This window comes from Ambystoma mexicanum, chromosome 6p (assembly GCF_040938575.1).
Source record: "Ambystoma mexicanum isolate Mex_15411 chromosome 6p, UKY_AmexF1_1, whole genome shotgun sequence".
In the NCBI taxonomy this organism is placed as follows: Eukaryota; Metazoa; Chordata; class Amphibia; order Caudata; family Ambystomatidae; genus Ambystoma; species Ambystoma mexicanum.
The window spans coordinates 222455334-222475793 of record NC_090935.1 but is presented as its reverse complement, the minus strand read 5'-3'; the positions used below and the strand labels follow the sequence as shown (position 1 = coordinate 222475793).

The following is a 20460-nucleotide window of genomic DNA, read 5'->3' as shown; positions in this document are numbered from 1 at the left end:
TTTAGTATTGCACTCTCCTCATTACTACTCTGCATCTGATCGATTTTAGAGGCTTTGAGGGTTAATCCACCTTCCTCATTCATGCTCTGTACTTGTTCAATTCTAGATGCATTCAGAGTTAAAGTCGCTTCATCATTTATACACTGGACTTCATTGTTTATAGAGGCATTGGGAGTTACAACACCTCATAGCAGAAGACAGCGGTAAATTATTGAGACTATGATCTCTACATTCGTAGTTTGCTACCGCTTCCTGAATGGCATCAGAAGTGTCCCCAAAGTTACCAGGATCTTCGTGTGAAGATCTTTCATTTGATAGATCCATAGATGCCGTAACTGGACTTATTGCCCCTTTGAGCTTTCTACCACTTCTAAGCCCATTAACCATAATGTATGACTACACACACCAACCTGCAGAGGGAAAATTTTGGTCATATGTATTACCAGATGCTAAACATCAAATATAGGGCTCACACTTCTCAAGGTCAGCCAGAGTAATATCCGACCGTTGAGTAAGTCAAATAGATTGAAATACCACACTGACAACACCCCATATTAGGGAAAAGAGATCAGAAAATAAATTACCAATATTCCACCCGCACACCCGCCACCATGCCAAACAGCCCAACAGCCGCACTTCCAAGCACTTCCGGATGCGCGCGCCGGATGCGCGAGCACCTTTGCTCTTATGGAAGTGGCTGGGGGCTTGTGGGCGGGCGGTGAGGCGGGACCAGATGGGCGGAGCTGTAGAAAGGAGAAAACAGTGTAAGTAACGCTCGCGTCACGGCGAGATCCGCGGTACACCCATGGTCTAGTCACTTAATGAGAAGTTAGACTAGTAAATACCCTCCAAATCAGGTCGAATTCAAAAAATGTCCAGGTTGATGCGCATTTTGCGCTAGAGAAAGACAGAGCTTCCACTTGCCGACGGCGTCGGCTGGAAATCGAAGCAGAGCAGAGCAGAATACACAGCCCAACAGCCGCACTTCCAAGCACTTCCGGATGCGTGCGCCGGATGCGCGAGCACCTATGCTCTTATGGAAGTGGCTGGTGGCTTGTGGGCGGGCGGTGAGGCGGGACCAGATGGGCGGAGCTGCAGAAAGGAGAAAACAGTGTAAGTAACGCTCGCGTCACAGCGAGACCCGCGGTACACCTGCGGTCTAGTTACTTAATGAGAAGTTAGACTAGTAAATACCCTCCAAATCAAGTCCAATTCAAAAAATGTCCCGGTTGATGCGCATTTCGTGCGCTAGAGAAAGACAGAGCTTCCACTTGCCGACGGCGTCGGCTGGAAATCGAAGCAGAGCAGAATACACAGCCCAACAGCCGCACTTCCAAGCTCTTCCGGATGCGCGCGCTGGATGCGCGAGCACCTATGCTCCTATGGAAGTGGCTGGGGGCTTGTGGGCGGCCGGTGAGGCGGAGCCTCCAAATCAAGTCCAATTCAAAAAATGTCCAGGTTGATGCGCGTTTCGTGCGCTAGAGAAAGACAGAGCTTCCACTTGCCGATGGCACCGGCTGGAAATCGAAGCAGAGCAGAATACACAGCCCAACAGCCGCACTTCCAAGCACTTCCGGATGCGCGCCATTCAGGATTTCAGAAAACGGTCCAGAAGTCCAGAAAAAGTGCTGGGGGGTCTCACTAGGAGAGGGGATGAAGCATAACAATGACACATCTCCCCAACACCACTTTCCCTGAATAGCCTGGTGGGGACATACTGTACTGCATGCTAAATGTCAATAAAAAGAGTTTAAGGAATAAATCCTCTCATGTCAACAATCCCATGGAAGGGTACACCATCACCATTCTCATTACTATGGGTCTGGCAGTTTTCCACCAAAAGGCATGACCCATTTCCTGAGATGCTGTTAAGTATGAGACCACTCCAAGGTTTTCTTAGTTAAATGGATTCTCCTCTTTCTTCAGACAATAGTCAGACAAGCATTAAGTATTTATATTCTTATGTTTCCTTTTTAAAAGGGTGATATGGGGTATTTCATTTTCTTTCCTTGATAGCCTCCTGTCTTTTATAAACAATGCCTGTGCATCACCTGTAAATGTTTTGTTGTATACTAACTTTTCTTTGCATAATATTACAGTTTTATTTCACTGTTCCTTCAGATCCACAGATATTATCTGACTTCCTTTCCTAATTATAGCAAGATAATGATCCAAGCTTTTATCGGTATTAGATACTAGAAATAGTGACCTAAGTCATTTTGATGGTTGGTGCTTCATTATTGGTTTCTTTTACTCCAATGAGCTGTGATAAAGTTCTCCAGGCTCTTACCCCTTTAATAATTCCACAGTGGCTTACTGAAAGATTTATATCTCTCTTAATTACCTTTTGTGACAGGTTGAGAGGCCAAGATAATAAGAATTATAGTATCATTGGTACCTCCATTACACTCTGTTTGCCACTTCGCTCAGTTTTCAACGCTGACAAGATCCAGAGGATTTTGAATACCCCTTTTGGTCTTCAAAGGAGGTGTCATATGTTGACTTCCTGATCCTGTTTTGACTAGACGTGTGCAAGTTGTTTCCAAGCGCTACAGAAGAGGAAAGCATAGTTCTCGTCCTTTTGCATTCCCAGGGCATGTGAAAACGCCCAGATTTGTTTTAGGTGGGTGACAGCACATTGACATGTATGGGCACGCGGGTAGTTTGGCAGGTGAGTAAAGTGTTTACAGGGCGGGTGAGACCCACCAAAAGCGTGTGATTTGAGAGGTATGGAGCAAGGGGAACTCACTACACAGGCTTTTATGTACTGGCCGTCATGGGATTGGCTGTTCTGGAGTTAAGCCCTGGCTCATTAAGAGGTCCGTTTCAGGTTCTTTTTTTTGTTGCGTATACGGTATTTATTAGGTCTATTAATAGCATAGCACATTCAAGTTCTAGTCAAGAAAATGTTAATATTGAAACCATAGGTCTTTGTGTCCCTAGGGCAGGTGAAAACAGCCAATTTTCTTTTGACCAGAGAAAACCCATTGAAGTGTTCATAGCGCTCCACCTTTAGTGCCATCAGCATACATGCCCACCGATTTAGGCGGGAGGCACTCAATTTTTTCAACCAAAAATCTGCTGTTTTTTACTTTTTCCCTCCTAAAATAATTCCAACTCCAATGCAACCCAATGATGAAAATGTATTCTCCCGCTTTCCTTGAGAAAACCTCCCTCACAGGTGCTGCACAATGTTCCCATGTTTGAATCAGGGCAGGTGAAAACACCCAATTTGTTTTGGGCGGGTGAGAGTTCATTGAAGTGCATGGGTGTGTATGGAGCTTGCCAGATGAGTCAGCTGATTACTAAGTGGGCGACACCCGCCTAAAGTATGTGAGTTGAGAGCTATGATTTGGGCATGTAAGGGGCATGGTGGGTTAGTGAAATCATACATGCCAACATTCCTGATTTAGGCGGGACAATCCCGATTTTTCAGTGGAGAATATTGGTATATTTCACTTTCTCCCGGTTAAAAGAATCCTAACGCCAATGCAGTCTAATAGGAAAATTAATATCTCTCGAATTCTCTGATGAAATCTCCCTCCCAGGTCCATCGGAATGTTGGAATGTATGTGAATTGATTATATGTGCATACATGCCAACCCTCCCGATTTAGGCAGGAGACTCACGATTTTTCTGGGAAAATTGTTGCTATTTTTGACTGTCTCCCGCCTAAAATATCCCGAACCCAAATGCAGCTCAATGGGGAAATTTAATTCTGCTGCTTCCCGTGATAAAATCTCCCTCTCAAGGGATAGAAATGTTGGCATGTATGCATTTGTGCATTTGTCTACCGATTTAGGCGGGAGACACGCGATTTTTCAGTGACAAATATCACTATTTTTCACATTCTCCCGCCTACAATAATTCTAATCCCAATGCATTCCTGTAGTAAAATGTTTGTCTACTGATTTCTGTGATTAAATCTCCCTCCTAGGTGCGTCGGAATGTTGGCATGTATGTGTGTGTGAGTTGAGAGACATGGTTTGTTGCATAATAAAGGGTCAGACCCTCAGTAAGGTTGTAATTTCGGATTTATTGATAAGCACCAGTGGTAGCATAAATAAAGGTAGTAGCTAAGCACAGTTGTATTCACTGCAATATAGTGTCCAGGTCTCCGGGCTTTATCATAGTCATTATGGTTATGGTGAGTCACTACATCTCCATGCAGGGGGAGCGCCAGGAGCTGCTGGTGCTCTGTAGCTCTCAGGTCTCATAAATGCAGATGCCGCTTCCTCCAGCATTCTGCGCCTCTTTCTTGCAGATCTCGCGAGATCTCGGCATTGCCAGGTCTTGTGAGTAGTTTAGGCTACAGATGTCTATAAATACTCAGAGTTCTGTTTTTTAATCAGCACTACCGGACTTCACCACTCCAAAGCTTCCACTTCTTTGATGGTGCCTTCTTTCACCATTTTATCCAGTTTCACTTTTAGTATGTTTCTGGCCGTCGCCGGGATGGGACGTACTTTGTGTCAGGATTAGTCAGGCGAGTACAAAGGCAGCGAATATGGCAAGGGAAATGTGCACTAAATCACACAGTGAATAGCTTCAAATTAAACTACGTGCACACAGGAACAACGACTCATGTATGCTAGAACCCAGGAGTGCAAATAGAGTGTGACAACAAAACCAATATATGAAAAGGGATGTGGGGTAAGCACCTGACCGCGAGGAAAGTCGGCAAGCGCCTTACCCCCAATTGCTGTTACAGGTACTGACAGCGCTAAACCCACGTGGAGGGCAAGCAATGACAGGATCTGTGAACTAACACTCTTGATGGTATTAAATAAGGGAACTAAAGAACTGTACTCACGAGGACGAGATAAACCTCTTGAATGTCAGCTAGCCCACGAATCCTGTTGATGAAACTGGGACCCAGAAAGGCTAGAACAGCAATGGGAGGAAAACTAAATACCTAAGTTGGAATAGTGATTACAAATTAGTGAGGAAAACATAAGCATTCACACAGGAGCTAGCTACAACCGCACACCACACCTAATAATCAAATGGGAAATAAATGCAGAAGTGCAATGGAAAACATGGAATGGATCCCAATAGAAAGTAAGGATCAGGAGCAGGGAAAAACGAAATAACCAATGCAAACTTCTCCCTACCCCTCCAAGGAAAAGACAGGAAGCTAATCTAAGAGGAAGGCTAAGGCATACGGGTTTACAGCAGCAAAGGACAGAGTCAAAGAAATATAGAACACAGACAAACTGGGCTGCATCTAAAAGGGGAAAGCACTGAAAAATGCTGCCTGCAAACAGAGGAAGACAAAAAGGGAATCAAGGGAGCAGAAATCAATTAGCGCATGAATCCGAGATTCAGGGCGGAGGAACAAGAAAACAAGAAAACAGGAATTAGGAACTAGGTACAAAGGCAAGGAACAAGGAACAAGGGACTAGTCACAACAGGAACACTGCAAACGATGACCAGCGCTGGACTGAAGTAAGACTGAGGCTTTTAAAGCTGCTTAACGAGCACACGCCTCAGGTGTGCTGACTGCTGCACCTGTAGCCACAGGTGTTGCCTATCCTCCACCCAACCTTGTCCTGCAAGGGTGGAGGTGAAGCAGTGGGCCAGGCATTCTGGGAAGCATAGTCATTTGGTTAAAGAAGCATGCTGGCTGCCAAAAACCTGGAATGGATCCGGAAGGGAAGTAGCCTGGAAAATAGGGATTTAGCGCTCCCAATTCATCACAGCACCGTAGCATAAGGTTCGGAGGAAAGGTCCAGTAGGGAATAAACCCCAAATCATGCCCCCAAGTGGTGGGAACGGGAGCGAAGGGAGTGAGTCGTGACACTTTGTGCTTCACCGGGACTGCACTCGATTTGAGCATTATCATGTACATACCTCTTGATTCTTCCCGGCCCTTCTGAAAATAGTTTGGGGAAATCTTCTTTTGACACCGGCCCTCCTCCTGCATTGACTGCCAATACTTGATCCTCCATGCTGGGATCCAACTTAATCTTTAGTCTGGCTTGAACGTCCAACCACAGGACCGCTGGTCCTTCCCTGGCCAAATTCACTCTGGTCATGGTGTCCCTTCCTTGGAACTCGACGGCGCTGTTAATGTAACCTAGCAGACTTACTGTGGCACCTCCAAACACTGTGGGTTTGTGGTTGGTGCTGAGCATTTATACTTTATCGCTTCCCATCATCTCCTTATATGTGTGTATGGGCAGTATTGTTAAGTCGGACACTGAGTCAGCCATTACTGTTGTTTCCATCCCGTCCACTCGGATGATGCAATGCGGCTTTTCTCTCCTGGCCCTCGAGCTGTTGACCAATATGACGGTGGGTCTGCCTTCCTCTTCAGACAACGTGTTTCCTTCCTCGCTTTCCTCCACATGTACAGTGCTCACTTTCTTGTTGCGTCACCTGCATGCAATCGCAAAGTGTCCATTCCTTTTGCAGACAGAGCATTCCTTGTCCCTCGCAGGACATTCCCTGTCGTTGGTTAGTGCTTTCTGCTGGTGCATCTGTGACATTTGAGGGGTTCCTTCCTCCCCCACCTTCCTTCTCTGGGTTTAGCTGGTTGTTTCTCTTTCTTCCATCTAAATGTTAGGGCCTGGACGTCTGCAACCCCCGAGTTAGCAGAGAAACTCTTTGCGCCTTCCCGCTGTATCTTCGACAGCTCTCGCTATCTTATAGAATGGCTTTGTCCAGCTGGAGTCTCTTCTCCATGATGAACTTGTCCTGCACCTTTATGCTATTTGTATGTACTGTCAACATGTCGCAAATCATGCTTTCTGAGTTATTCCCAAAGTTGCACAAGGCTGCCAACTCGCGCAGCTTCGTGACGTAGTCATCCACAGGTTCAGAAGCCACTTGTTTGCGATCATATAATCTAATTCTGTGTAATATTGTGTTTTCTTTGATGGCAAATCGTTTTACAATCCTCCTCAGGGCTTCCTTGTACATATCGTCATCATCCACCGCCACAACTTCTGGTGTGAGACTGGTGAACACTCTTTGTACTACTACTCTTAATGCATTTAGGTGCATTGCCATGTGCGTCGCAGCCGTGTATTCCGCACTTCTCAGCGCATCAACATATGTTGTAAATAACGGTTCCCATTGAGGCCATGGAATTGTGGGCCTACCTGGAATTTGCAGAAAAGGCGGCGGTGGTGTCGCACCTTTCATGGTGGGTCGCAGGATCACTATCTGCTCCTCATCCCCAATTATATTGTATAATAAAGGGTCAGCCCCTCAGTAAGGTTGTAACTTCGAATTTATTGATAAGCACCAGTGACAGCATAAATAAAGGTAGCAGCTAAGCACAGTTGTCTTCACTGTAATATAGTGTCCAAGTGTCTGGGCTTTATCATAGTCTTTATGGCTATGGTGAGTCACTAACTGCCCATGCAGGAGGCGCACCACGAGCTGCTGCTCCATGGTTTTCTGGTCTCATAAATGCAGATGCCGATTCCTCCAGCATTCCGCACCTCTCACATGCATATCTCGCGAGATCTCGGCATTGCCAGGTCTCGCGAGTAGTCCAACATGGTTTTAAACATTTTTTCTTAGTTTGTTTTTCTTTGTTGCTGGGTGAGTAGATTAAGAAGATTACTGCACAATACTCAGCTCTGTGTCTTTAACAGAATCTAAACCACTGCTCACGATCAGCTCTTATGCAAAATATTTCATACAACATATCGTGGTTTACTGGATGTCCCTTTTAGTTTATCAAATATGTTTGTTGTATACTGCTAACATGTCTTGATATACTTTAATGATTCCTACTAATACAATAGTTACTTGTTTGTATTTTTATTCATCAATAAAAACAGTTAAATGAACAAATGGCCCGATTCAGAGGTGCATGCAAAAACACAGAGGTGTTCATCCATAAAGGATGAACACTTCCTTCAGAAGCACCCTATTCTCATGAAGTGCTGATGCAGCGGTTTGGCATCAAATCCACGACTTTAGCATGAGTCTGATTTACTGCCCGACAACAGCCTTAGCAACAGGGGAGTATCCAGTATTGCAAGAGTGGAGGGCGAGCCATGAAAAAAGTCCTGCTACTTTCCCCCCAAATGCAGTGCGCGCAATTCCATATGGTCTCATTCGTGCCCACAAACCATCCACCTCTGCTCCAATCTACTTTTTGGTAACATTAGTGATAGATGGCATTTTAACACATGACAAATAAAACTGCAAAATCATTACAGATGCAGGAAACTCATCTATTAGAGCTCTGTCGAGGCGACTAGGGGAAAAATACATACACACCTCCATATTTGCATGTGAATTGCACCAACAGAAATGACTACACAGAAAAGGGCATCATAAGGAGCATCATCAGTCTTTGATACTTGGAGGCACCATGGACGTGACTTTAGAATAGTTGCCATAAGACAAGTGGCAAATAACTTTGCAGCGCAAAATACCTAAATTGCACTATTGTTATTTATGGAGCAACTCCATAGTCAGGCTTTTTTAAAAAAATAACAGCATGATATATTAACATAAGCTCTGACGTGAATCACAGAGGGGCAGATAAGACACAGTGTGATTAAATGATCTGCCCAGGATCACACACTTTGGTTAAATGGTGAAACCCGGATGTGGACAATTTAAGCAACTGAGCACATCTTCATAGGTTTAGTTGATATAGATATTTATCAAGGGTTCCCTTTGCATTTCATGTGCTTAAATAATACTTTATTTAAAGCAATGCCTTAGAAGCAAAGTACATTATATGAGAAACTACCCTTTCATAATTAACTTTACACTATATACATAATTATAGAAATATATTGAGCAATAAGAGGACGGATTTAGTTTTATTCTCCCCATCCTTCATGCACAGTCACAATAGCATCATACAGATGAATGTTAGCCTAAGCAATCCCCCTTGGTTAAAACCATAGTCATTATTTCATAAAGCTTGCAGCATTATGCACCCTTTTCATTGCTGATCACTCCCTCCGATGCACATTTCTATAGGGACAAAAGTGCCTGCTAACAGCTCCCCTCTCTCCCATCAGTGCGTAATGGCTAACATTAGTTCACTGAGCTCCTTGGGACATTGTCCTGGCAATGGAAAAACTCTCCCGTTCGGAAAGGGTAAGGTGTCCTACCGCCAGGAAAATGACCGTGCTGAGCAGGATTTGCTAAGCACACATTGTTTTCCCCGCCGGACACCTTTCCCGTTGGGCATCCTCATTGAGGTGCCAAACGGGAGAGGTGTCCCAGTGACAAAAGTCCGGGTCAGGCTCTCAAAAGAGCCTGTGGGGGGACAGCTTGCCTCCCCCACTCGGTATGCTACCACTTAGCAACCATGTGAAATGCTGGGGATTCTGCTCTCAAAAACACAGCATCATAGCTCTCAACCATTTCTGTCACACCACTGGGTAAAAACACCTGATTTTGTTTTTGGCAGGTGAGAGCCCATTGAAATTAATGGGCGTGCAGGAGGCTTGGCGGGTGAGTCAGCTCTTCACAAGGTGTGTGACACGCGCCAGAAAATCGTGTGAGTTGAGATCTATGCAGCATTAGCACAGCAATAAGTGGAGTTAAAATAGGACACCAATGAGGTGCAGTTAAAGGCTGCTTCACACTTTTTCATTTGTTAAAATGGCACTCCCAAGACTGCAGCACCACTTTTCTGGTTTAATGAAAACTTAACGAAACTTTCTTAAACTAGAAAAGTAGCAGTCTTTTAGCAAATGCTCGCAATGCCACATGTTTCTATTTAAACAGTAGTTTTATTCAGCTTTTGCTGCTGGGAAGCACGACATTTCCCCTCCAGTATTTCCACGCAACCCAGAATATTGGTGCAGAAACTGGAGGGGAGAATGTCGGCTTCACACACTATACTTCGCACGAGCCTCTGAATCAGCCACAAAGTAGTATGTGCTGAAGTTGCATTTCTAGTCCTTCTTCTATGTCTCATAAACAAATTGTGAAGTCCAACATCGCTTTCCACTACCCAGATCGTACTAACCCGTGTATTGGACAGGATCTAAACCATGTGACCAGCTTGTCAAACACATATTGTAGCAAACAAATGCCGTGCGGAAGCGGAGGCTCCTATGCACTGAGCTGTGCCCTCGTTTCCTGAGTCCTGACGGGGGAGAGAAGGATGGCAGAGGCTGTGAGACCTCGAAAGCCAAAGCACAAATCGGGCAGCAGCACCCGAGGGACCAAAGACAAGGTAAGGAATGGATACTCCATCAAGACATGGCAGTGCGCGCTGTCATGGGGTAGGCTGCGCGTGGAGGTGTTTTTGCTTATGCGAGAACCGATAACATTTGTCTCTTGCGTAGCACAGGCTGTCAAGAGTGTTTGATCCAGCAAAGAGGGGCGTATTGGTTGTACAGAATGCCAAATGTCAGAGCTGTGCCTGTGACAGTTCTCCATCCAATACTCTTGGTAGCTGGTCTGCTCTTTTCTTGCTCAGCTTGTTTTATAATAATAATTGGCATGCTATTAGGTGTGACACCTTGAATCCTCCTACGTACTGTTATGGTGTGTGGCGATGCTGACTCGCTCCCTCTAGTTATGTGGTCGATGTCAGCACCCTCCCACCCCCGTGTCTCACGTCAGCTGGCCGATGGATCAGGCAATGGAAAGGGAAACCTATCCCGAGGCGAATCTCGTGCTTTGCAATGTGACCGCCAGAGACTTGAAGCTTTCTGATAGATTTTTGGTTTGAAACATTGTCTCAATTTCTTAAACGCACATACTGAAAACGAAATAAAATGCATGTTCCCTTTTGTATTGGAATACAACCCTATGACGTCGCTGAAGGAGGGGTGCAGTGTAAGAAAAAAGTAGTGTAACTATGACAAACCAAGAAGCGTGCAAAATGGGCAAAAGAAGGGTCCTGCTGGATCTTCCTTCCTTGCTGTCATGGGAATCAGGACGTTGGTTGTTTTTTTGGTGACATTGGAACCGCACATGTACACGCTGAGGAGGATCCTCCCAGGTGTCAGCATGGATTTGAGGCAGCAAAGGAAAAGCCCTGATACTATTGCCACTTTGATACTACCCTCGGATGCACAACAATGGGACACAGGTGAGTGGGTCTCGACCCTCTCATGTTTCGCTACATGAGGAGACTTGGAATGATCTTCAGGATAAATGAGTGAAATTGGATGCACGCCCATTCATTCAGCCATGTAACGGTTAAGAATACACAGGGCTGCTGGGCATATGCGACTTCACTTTAATCTTTGCACCGGCAAACTGCAGAGCGCAGGACAACACAGTGCGCGTGCACTGCGCGTTACTTATTGGCTGTCAGTCCCGGTCACGGAATAAGCATCTCGCTCCAATAACTGTCCTCACCAGGATGTGACATCTCCCCCTTTCGGGCAAAAAGTCATTCACAGTTCAATTCTCACATTTCTTCAATTAGACACACAGGTTGTCTGATGCACCTTGTTGGCCTCACCGGGGGCTCTCTGGATGCTTCCACAACACTTCTCTTGGACACTCCTCATGAGTTGACGATGTTGTCTTCTTCACAACTTTCTTGATCTTCTTTCTTTTACAGCTTCAAATTAGTAATGTTCTGAGTGATTACACGTACTGGCAAGCGGCAATTATCATTGATCCTTCCACGTGGGACACCACCAGGTGGGTGGGATCAAATCTGGAATCAGACTTTTTATTCTTGTCTGCGTACGAGAACCTTGTCTCTCATTTGTAGATTGGAGCTCTTAGCATGCCTTCTGACATCCGCGTAATCTTCATTCCTTGTTTCTTGTAGGCATCAATATCGCACTTCTTCTCCCGCCGAATAGTAAATCAAAAGGACATCTTTATATCGTCCCGTGAGATGAGTTCCTGTAGTCTCGGAGCATGTTACACATAGCTTGATTGAGCAACATGGATCTCAGCTCATTTTGCTGAATGACCTTTTTCAGGCGGCTCATGAACCTTTCTACCATGCCGTTGGCTTGAGGCCATAGTGGGATAATCCCCTTTGGTGTATGCCCATGTATTGCATGAAACGAGCATACTCTACCAGGGTTCAAAAGTGAGATTCAATGAGCAGGGGCTAAAACCAGCTCCTGTGTGTCGGGCATCACCAATAAGGCAGGAACTACCACAGGGGAACCAGGAGCTACCAGAGATGCTCCTTTAACTTTTTGTCTATTTGGTATGAACCATTGTGTTTAAATGTGCATTAGATGTGTTCTAATTCTTCTTTATTAACATTCTGAAATACTTAAAGTTAATGTCACATTTACATGTTTGGAAGGCACCAGTTGGCCATATCAGCTAAAAGTACCTCCTGGTAGCTGTTGTTTCAAGCTAACCAGGCTCTACTATGCTAGAAGCAGGAGCTAAATAGCTTCCAGCTCCCCTCAATTTCAAACCCCGCTCTACACTGCTGAATGGTGGGCCATTGTCGGATTTTAACAATTCTAGAAATCTCCATGCAGAGAAAACATTGTCCAGCACTGGTATGACTGTGCTGGCTGTCGTGGAGGATATTAGGTGTACGAGGGGAAATCAGGAGTATTCGTCCATGATGACCATCCAATATTTACTGTCTCCGATGGGTCAGAAGAAATCAATTGCTAGGTGCGTCGACAGGAATTCTGGCATGTCAGACATTCTGGGGGTTCTGGATGTGCTCTGACACAGGTGACACTTGTTGATCGTGCACCCTACCATTGCATCTATTCCCGGGAATCACATGGTGTCCATAATGTGACGTTTCGTGTGCCACCATTTCCCCTATGACCATCATGTGCTAGGTCCACAGTGTGTTGTTGCAGATCCACGGGAATTCATTTTCAATGACGACTCATGACAAGACCATCTGTGGAAATAGACAGCTCCTCTCATGCATGCCTGAATGCCCTTAGTTCTGCAGTGACACCTTCGTTGACCTGTGTACCTTTGACATTTGTTTCTCTCCTCCTTCTGGATCTGATCAGCTCCTGCACCTTCCATAATATAGTATCCTGCTGTGTGTGTTCCAGTATAATTGTTGGTGTATTTGACTTCGGCTGCCCATGATGGTTGAGAAAATTGACATACTCTTCCACCATAGAGACATCAGTGGAAGGATCTGGCAGCGAATGTCGTGACATGAATTCTGCTGGATTATATTCTTTCCCCTGTTTGTAAACAATTGTGAAATCGAAATCTTGCAATCCTAGGCCCCACATTTCTATTCGTGGTGGCATCTTACATTGGGGATTTCCATAAATGGTCACCAGCGCTCGATGACCGCGAAGACTTTTTGAAGGAGAAAAATGGGGAAACTGTTCACAGGCCCACACAACTACAAGTACTTCTTTTTCTGGAGTATCTTGTTTCTACATCTCACAGGCTTTTACTGGCCAATGCAATTGCTGTTCTGGGAGTTTCCCAACCGGGTCAATGTTGCGCTAGTATTGCTCCTAAACCGACCGGGCAGGCATCAACCGTCAGTTCAGTTCCTTACACATGTCCGGATCGCAGTGTTCCGCTGATGTGATGTCATTCTTGATTTGTGTAAAAGCTTCTTCACACTCATAAGACCATTGAAAAACGTAACCTTGCTTCGTAAACTCTCAGAGAGGGGCACTGGTGGTAGCAAAGTCTCAATGTTATCGACTGTAGTAGCTTGCCATTCCTAGAAAAGACGTGACTTTTCCAACATCTTCTGGGTATGAGAACTCTGCGATGGCAGCAACTTTCCCTGAATCAGAGCTCATTCCTTTATGTGAGAAAATGTGACCGAAAAGTTGCAATTTGTGAAAAGCACATTTTTTGAAATGCAATGTCTAACCTGCTTCCAATAGCGCTGTGCACACTTGTCGAAGAGCTTGATTGTGCTGTTCAGCGGTGGTCCGCAATGTGAGTATGTCATCGCTGTAATTGTAACGGTTTCTTACGTGAAGAATTACTTTTCTGATGCTCTTGAAAGACTTCGGCCACAAGGAGATGCCAAAACCTGAGTCTCCTGTACCTAAAGAGTCAGATATGTGTGGCAAATGTGATTGTGCATCTGTCTTGATCAGCTTGTGTCCTTTATTCAGATCAAGCTTCGAGAATACCTTGACCCCATTTAGCAAGCTGATCATGTCGTCCAGGTGCATTCCTGGGTGTCTCTTGCGTCCAATCGCCTTGTATTCTTGCCTCATGTCCACACATATGCATATTTTATCCAGTGTGCCTTTCTTTGGGACTGTTACTATATGAGATACCCAGGGAGTCGGGCCACTGGTCGGCTCATTTATGTCCTTCAGTAGGCATTGTATCTTCTTTTTTTACGAGAGGTTGTAGATGAATGGGTACTCTCCTCTGCTGTTGGCCTACAGGTGTTATGGATTTGTCGATGTGAAGTTTTATTGGATCTTGTTTTAGGCATCCAAGGCCTTTGAATAAAACTGGAAAAGCCTGCACAATTGATGGGTTGGGTTGGATTGTGTATGTCACTGCCACAAAGTCCATTTCGATGGCCCAGCAGATTGCTTCCGGGGACCTCTCCTTATAGTATGTGAAGTTCTGCATGTGCACACTTTCCTTTTGTATCGTAGTGTCATGGACAACGGGCTTTCTCTGCCCACTGGCAAACCTTTGGTTAGATGGTGTTAAACTCAGATGATGCATCGTTTTGCAAAATTCTGAGACACGCATGATATTTAGGGTGGCACCAGTGTCGATGACAAATGTCGCTGATCTTCTACCAGCAGGATGACATCACTTTCAGGCAATGTCGTCAGTTCATAATGCAAGTGTAATTGTTCTGAGCTCTCTCCTGGATGGTGAGGATGTAGGAGATGTTCCTATAATAGGGTTGCCCAACTCCATGCCTCGGGGGCCAGAATCCTGACTGGTTCTCAGGATATCCCTCATTAATATTCATGAGGAAAAATGTGCATACATTTAGAATCATTGTATGCAAATGTATCTCATGTATGTTAATGAGTGGTATCCTGAAAACGCGACACGTATCCAACCCTCAAAGCCTGGAGTCGGAGAACCATGTACCATAACTTGTCTTGCATGTCTCACAAGGTCCCGTCTTGCGCCTGCGTCTCTTTTTGGAGCTGCAGCATGCACACCAGATTCTTGTCTGGCGGGCACAAATTTGTGTCCTTGTGATCGGCTGGGTAGAGAGTTGCAGACGGCCGTCAGGTGATTCTCTCTCCCACAGTGGAAACATTTCTATCCGAATGCGGGGTATCTCTAGCCTTCATCATGCAGAAAGGGGAGGCTGCAGCAATAGCATCTTTCTGATGATGCATACCCCTTCGGTGCATTGATGGTGGCGTGTTTGGTCTTGACTCCTTGGTATATTTGTTCTTTCCCGGATCCTTTAGTGATTTCTATTTGTGAGGCTTGTTTGTCTGCTCTGGCTTCGGTTCTGGCCATTTGTATTATGGTGGCCAGAGGGAGCTGTTTTCGTAGCAGCTTCTTTCTGAATGATGATGATAGGCAGCCACCAATGATTTTTCAATTTGATCGCCTCTTCATCCGTGAATTAATGGAATTTTCAGTGTGCCTCTAGTTCGCGAGAGCAGGTTTTGAAGTGTCTATGGATTTGCCTATTAGTTGGTACGCAGTGTTGAAGGTGTGCCATTCGTGGTCGATGTTCCATTGTGGTCAAAGTATGTGCTTGGTGCTTCTTTGAGACCTGCCTATGTTTTAATCTCATTTGGCTGGAAAGTGGGTATTTAAATCTTCCACCTCATCTCCCACTAGGTTTATCAGTAGCCTTCTGGTACATTTTTCAGGTGCATTCTCATCATTGGGTAATTCTTGAATCTTCGGATCCATTTCTCCCAGCGTGGCCCTAGCACCTGTTGGTTACTCATGTCAGATGGCACAGGTCTGCAGAAAGCAGCTGTGTTTGGTATACTCTTTATTTTGCTCACCTTCTGACTTTTCGTAGCTGATTTGGGCTTCTCTGCACCTTAGAAGCATGGTTCATCTCATCGGCGCAATGTGTGTATTCTTAATGACTCTGTTTCACATCATGCAGGTGATTCAGGAGAGAATCCCATCCTCATCGCCGTTTTCGTGTCTCCCTGCATGAGGATACTTGGAATGGTCTGCATGATAAATATGAGTGAAACCGGATGCACACACATTAATGCAGCCGCGTAGCAGGAAAGACTACACAGAGCCGCTGTGTATATGCAACTTCACTTTAATCTTCGCACCGGTGAACTGCTGAGCGCAGGACAACCAAGGGAGCGTGCATGAGTCCTGCGCTTTACTTATTGACTGTCACTCTCGGTGACGGACGGAGTGTCTCGCTCCATTATTCGGGTCTTCGCCAGGACGTGACGGAAGCATTCACCAAAAACTGCTGCTGGGAGCTGCCGCGCAATACATTTTGCCATCCGCTGAGTCAGAGGTCGGAGGTACATGGATCCCCATAACGCTTGGCCCTACTGCTGTAAGTCTACACTCTTACTTAATAGCTGTACTTTGCTGGGGATGCGGCCAGCCGTACCGTTGAGATGCTGCCAGTGGATGGTTCATTTGATGATGCACTTGCTGCTATGACAATATACTTCAGTCAACTTGTCAAGGTGGACGACAAGAAATTCAAGCTATGACAATATGTTCAGAGTTCAAGGGGATCAATGGACAACTTCCATGATCATCTTCGTACAGATCATACAAGCATGCTCATATGCAAAGCTCCATAAACTGATATCACCCTAGTGCCCATCCTAGAGTTGACAACATTGCATCAACTAGTTGACTCCCCTACCGATCATATGACTGAATAACTTAAGGCCATTCAAATCCAAGAAGTAAATGCAGCCAGAAGGCAGCCGCTAGGGATGAGACAATGAACCAATGTGGAAGACTACCACATTTGTCATAAAATGCCCTAAAACATGCTTCTCCTGTGGCAGTGAGTGGCATCACCGGAAATTACTGCCTGGATAAAGGCCAGTCTTATTACTAATGTCAAAGTCATTTTGGTAGTGTCTGCAGATCAGTGGTGTGGCAAATTGGGTTCTGCCCTGCTGAAGTATGGCTTCTCTGAAGGTGCCCGCCTGATCCGTTGAATACCAGAGCTTAACGCCCATTTCAATAATCTGTTCAGAAATTCTACATCCTTGGAAACAGGGCATAGCTTTAAGATTTTAAGCTGGATGATATTTTGGGTTGAATTTAAGCCAAGGCCTTGAGTAGCAGGGTCCGATGGCCTCTTTAATTTTGAAGAGCTAACCGTGGCTCTCGGCATCTATTCTGCACACTCTTTTTCGTACATATCATCTAAGGGAGACCAACCTTCATCTTGTAAAACTTTGTTTTTGATCCCCATTTTTAAGACGCATAACTGTTTTGCAGGATTCATTGTGTCACCCAATCACCTTACTCAAAGTAAGTATTACGATCTTTTGCGCCTGCATCCTGATGAAACTGAAAGAATGGGCAGCTTAAAAACACTCACTTGACATGTTTCAGCTTCTTTTTCGGAGGGGGGGGTTGGAACCCAATTGAATGCTTCTTGCTCCCCATGTTACAGGAAAGTAGTTTAGTAACAAATAGGGCCATTTTAGTAGCATCAATTGACCTGTCATCTACATTTCACAGAGTAAACGGTGATAAGCTATCAAGAAAGATGAGCGATTGTGGTCTTCCGAATGATTTATTAGTTTGGGTATAAGGAGGGATCAATGGACTTAATAGAGTAACTTTGTAGCTTGCCCATCCAACATCGGAGGCGGTTGAAACATTTATAGGGTTGCACCAGAGATGCTTCTTGGTGCCAGCATTCTTCAATCTATATATCTCTGACATAAGTGCCTCCCTTAGTTAAACTATTGCCTTTCCTCCCCTCTTGGGTCAGGTACCCCAGCACTGGATGGCCAATTCGATTGACTTGATCATTCTGGATCAAACGTCTATAATGATGACCATGAAAGAGAAGAGGTGGTTGAACAATTGGTGTAACATCCTGGCTTTGTGCTATGTTAAAAAAAAGGAAGAAACCTCACATTAGCCTGACTGTGCAAAGGCTACGTTTTTAGATGTATTACGTTTTATACAGCTCAGATGAGGGATACTTTAGAAATATGGCTACTTCAATTTACCTGCACTCAGTTACCATAAAGCGAATGGAACCATGTTTATTACGTGGGGCGGAGATTATGCAGTAGTAAATGGGTAATTTCACACACTAATCAAATGGAAGCAAATATCACTGTATAGGAGAACAATTGATCCTCTGAACAACTCCATTCTCAAGGATCGTAGAATCTGGTCACTAACAAAAAAGGCAATGGGGTAAATGCCTGGGCAAATAACTGTGGGAAGATTTTGACCGATTTTTATATGTAACAATTCTTTATTATTTACTCCAAGGGTAACCAAAATATTTCTTTCATCAGCTATTGTTCGTTCCTGCTTCAAGCATGCCACTATTATTCCTACTCTTAAAAAGCCATCTCAAACCCCATTGTTGTGATGGACCCATCTCTCTCCTTCCCTTCTGGTCGAAGCTCATGGAGCGTATACTTTATGCCCAGGTCGCCACCAATCTGCACACACTCTTCTCCCCTCCACCCCTTTGCTGCTGGATTCTGTCTTGCCCACTTCACCGAAACTGCCTTTGCCCACGTAACCAACTATCTTCACAGTCTTCTGTCCTTATCCTCCTTGATCTTTCAGCAACTTTTGACACTGTGGACCACCTTTTTTCTGCCATTTTGCATCACTTGGCCTCTCTGGCTCGATCCTGCATTGGTTTCTTCATATCTTTCCATTTGCTCATTCTCGGATTCCAGGGCTGGATTCCAGGGCTGGCTCTAACTTGAGTCGTGCCCACTTCGATTTGATGTTCCTCGGAGCTCTGTTCTTGGCCCCCTGTTATCCTCGGAGCTCTGTTCTTGGCCCCCTGTTATTCCCTCCACTTTCCCAACTCCTATTCTCTTTTAATCTCTCTCTTCGCTTCTACGCTGATGACACCCAATCGTTCTTTTGTTTCTCTTCATTTATTGACTCTCTTCAGACCAATGTCTCAGTGTGTCTCTCTGCCAGTAAACATTGAATACACGCTCATTTCTTTCACCTAAATCTGTCGTAAAGCAAACTCTTTTTCCCCTACCCCAACTCTTCGTCTCACTGCCTACCCTAGAGGCATTTCTTTTCCCTTGTCCCGGGAGGATAGCACAGCGACAACGTGTGTGCCTTGGAAGCAAGATGACACGAAGCAACACAGGTTCGATCCCCGGATCCGCGCTTAGAAACCTCTAGGTGTTTAAGCGCGTTATAAATACGCAACTAAGAGAAAAACAATTACTCAACTACAAAACAAACAATTTCGGTAACAGTGCCTCGATGCCTGCGAGCTGTGTACAAAAAAATGTAAAATGTACTTTCTTTTCCTCCAACTACCTCTGCGTTACCATTGACTGCTCACTCTAGTTTGCCATCCACATTGTTACTACTGCTCGCACTTGTCATTCTCATTTTATATAATATTTGTGTACAGGCCCTTCTTGTCCTCCCACGCTAGTAGACGTGTTGTTTTCTCTCGATTATATTATTGCGCCTCTCTTCTTCTTGGCCGCCCGGCATTTCATCTTGTTCCTCTCCTTTCAGTCTTTAATTCCTCTATTCGGCTCATGTTTCCTCTCCCAGCTCGTGCCTCTATTTCAGTTCCACTATGCTGTGCCTCCCTTCTAACCTTAGAGAATAGTCTATTATTCCTTTTTCAAGTGAGAAACACTTTAACCGTTCTACGCATAATGCTAGAGCTATTTCTTTACTAAGTTTTTGGTTACCCTTTTTATCAGGTAAGCGCATATCGTTAATATTGGCATCTACTTGATTTGTGATCTGAGGTATGATCACTCATTGATATTTAACAATTTAAAAAATGTATTCTTACTGGGATATTTGTTATTATATATTTGTCGTGTTTTTTCTTTACTAAGTTTTCATGAAGTTTTTCTCTTTTTGTTTGCAGGGTTTGTTAATAAACCAAATCACAATTTAACAAACAAATGTGGAAAGATTCTGCAGCACAACTTGGTGTTTGGTTTTTTTCCTTTGCATAATTAGTCTTGTGAGTTAACAAAGGGTGCAAGTTATAAAAACAGAACTGGAATCAACCGCAAGGTTTTTAATGCATGTGCATGGCGCGTTATATGTGGCACTAACCTATCACTCGGAAGATCATCATTGTACAATGACCAACGTCGGTTGCACTCTGTGTGCCAAATCGACTGCACTCGAGGGTTGAAGGGGTTACAGCATGTGATTGCCTGGCACGCTAATTATGTGGCAATAGCATATGACCTGTTTACTGTGCTGGAGCGCATGAGTCAACAATAACCTACCTATCCACCGCCTCTTCCGAACCTTCTTCCCTGATCTCCCTGTGTCTGCCGCCTGGCTTTTCTGCAAATATTTTTCAGGAAACCCCACATTAAAGTAGGTGAAAGGGTCGTGTTTGTGCAGCTCCTGTGATTCTTTTGAGTGTGTAGACAGCAACACTAGCCCCTGAAAAAGCCTTTGACCTTTGGT

The 20460-nt window shown here is 44.8% G+C and overlaps 1 protein-coding gene across 1 annotated transcript in view; it reads left to right on the top strand.

Moving 5' to 3' along the window:
- Window positions 1-10004: 10004 nt before the first annotated feature.
- EPG5 (ectopic P-granules 5 autophagy tethering factor) overlaps window positions 10005-20460 on the top strand; it is a 2517217-nt gene continuing 2506761 nt past the window's right edge. The window contains exon 1 of the mRNA XM_069626898.1: window positions 10005-10168. Within this exon, the coding sequence (XP_069482999.1) occupies window positions 10097-10168 (72 nt within the window). The 5' untranslated portion in view covers window positions 10005-10096. The remainder of the gene's footprint in view (window positions 10169-20460) is intronic.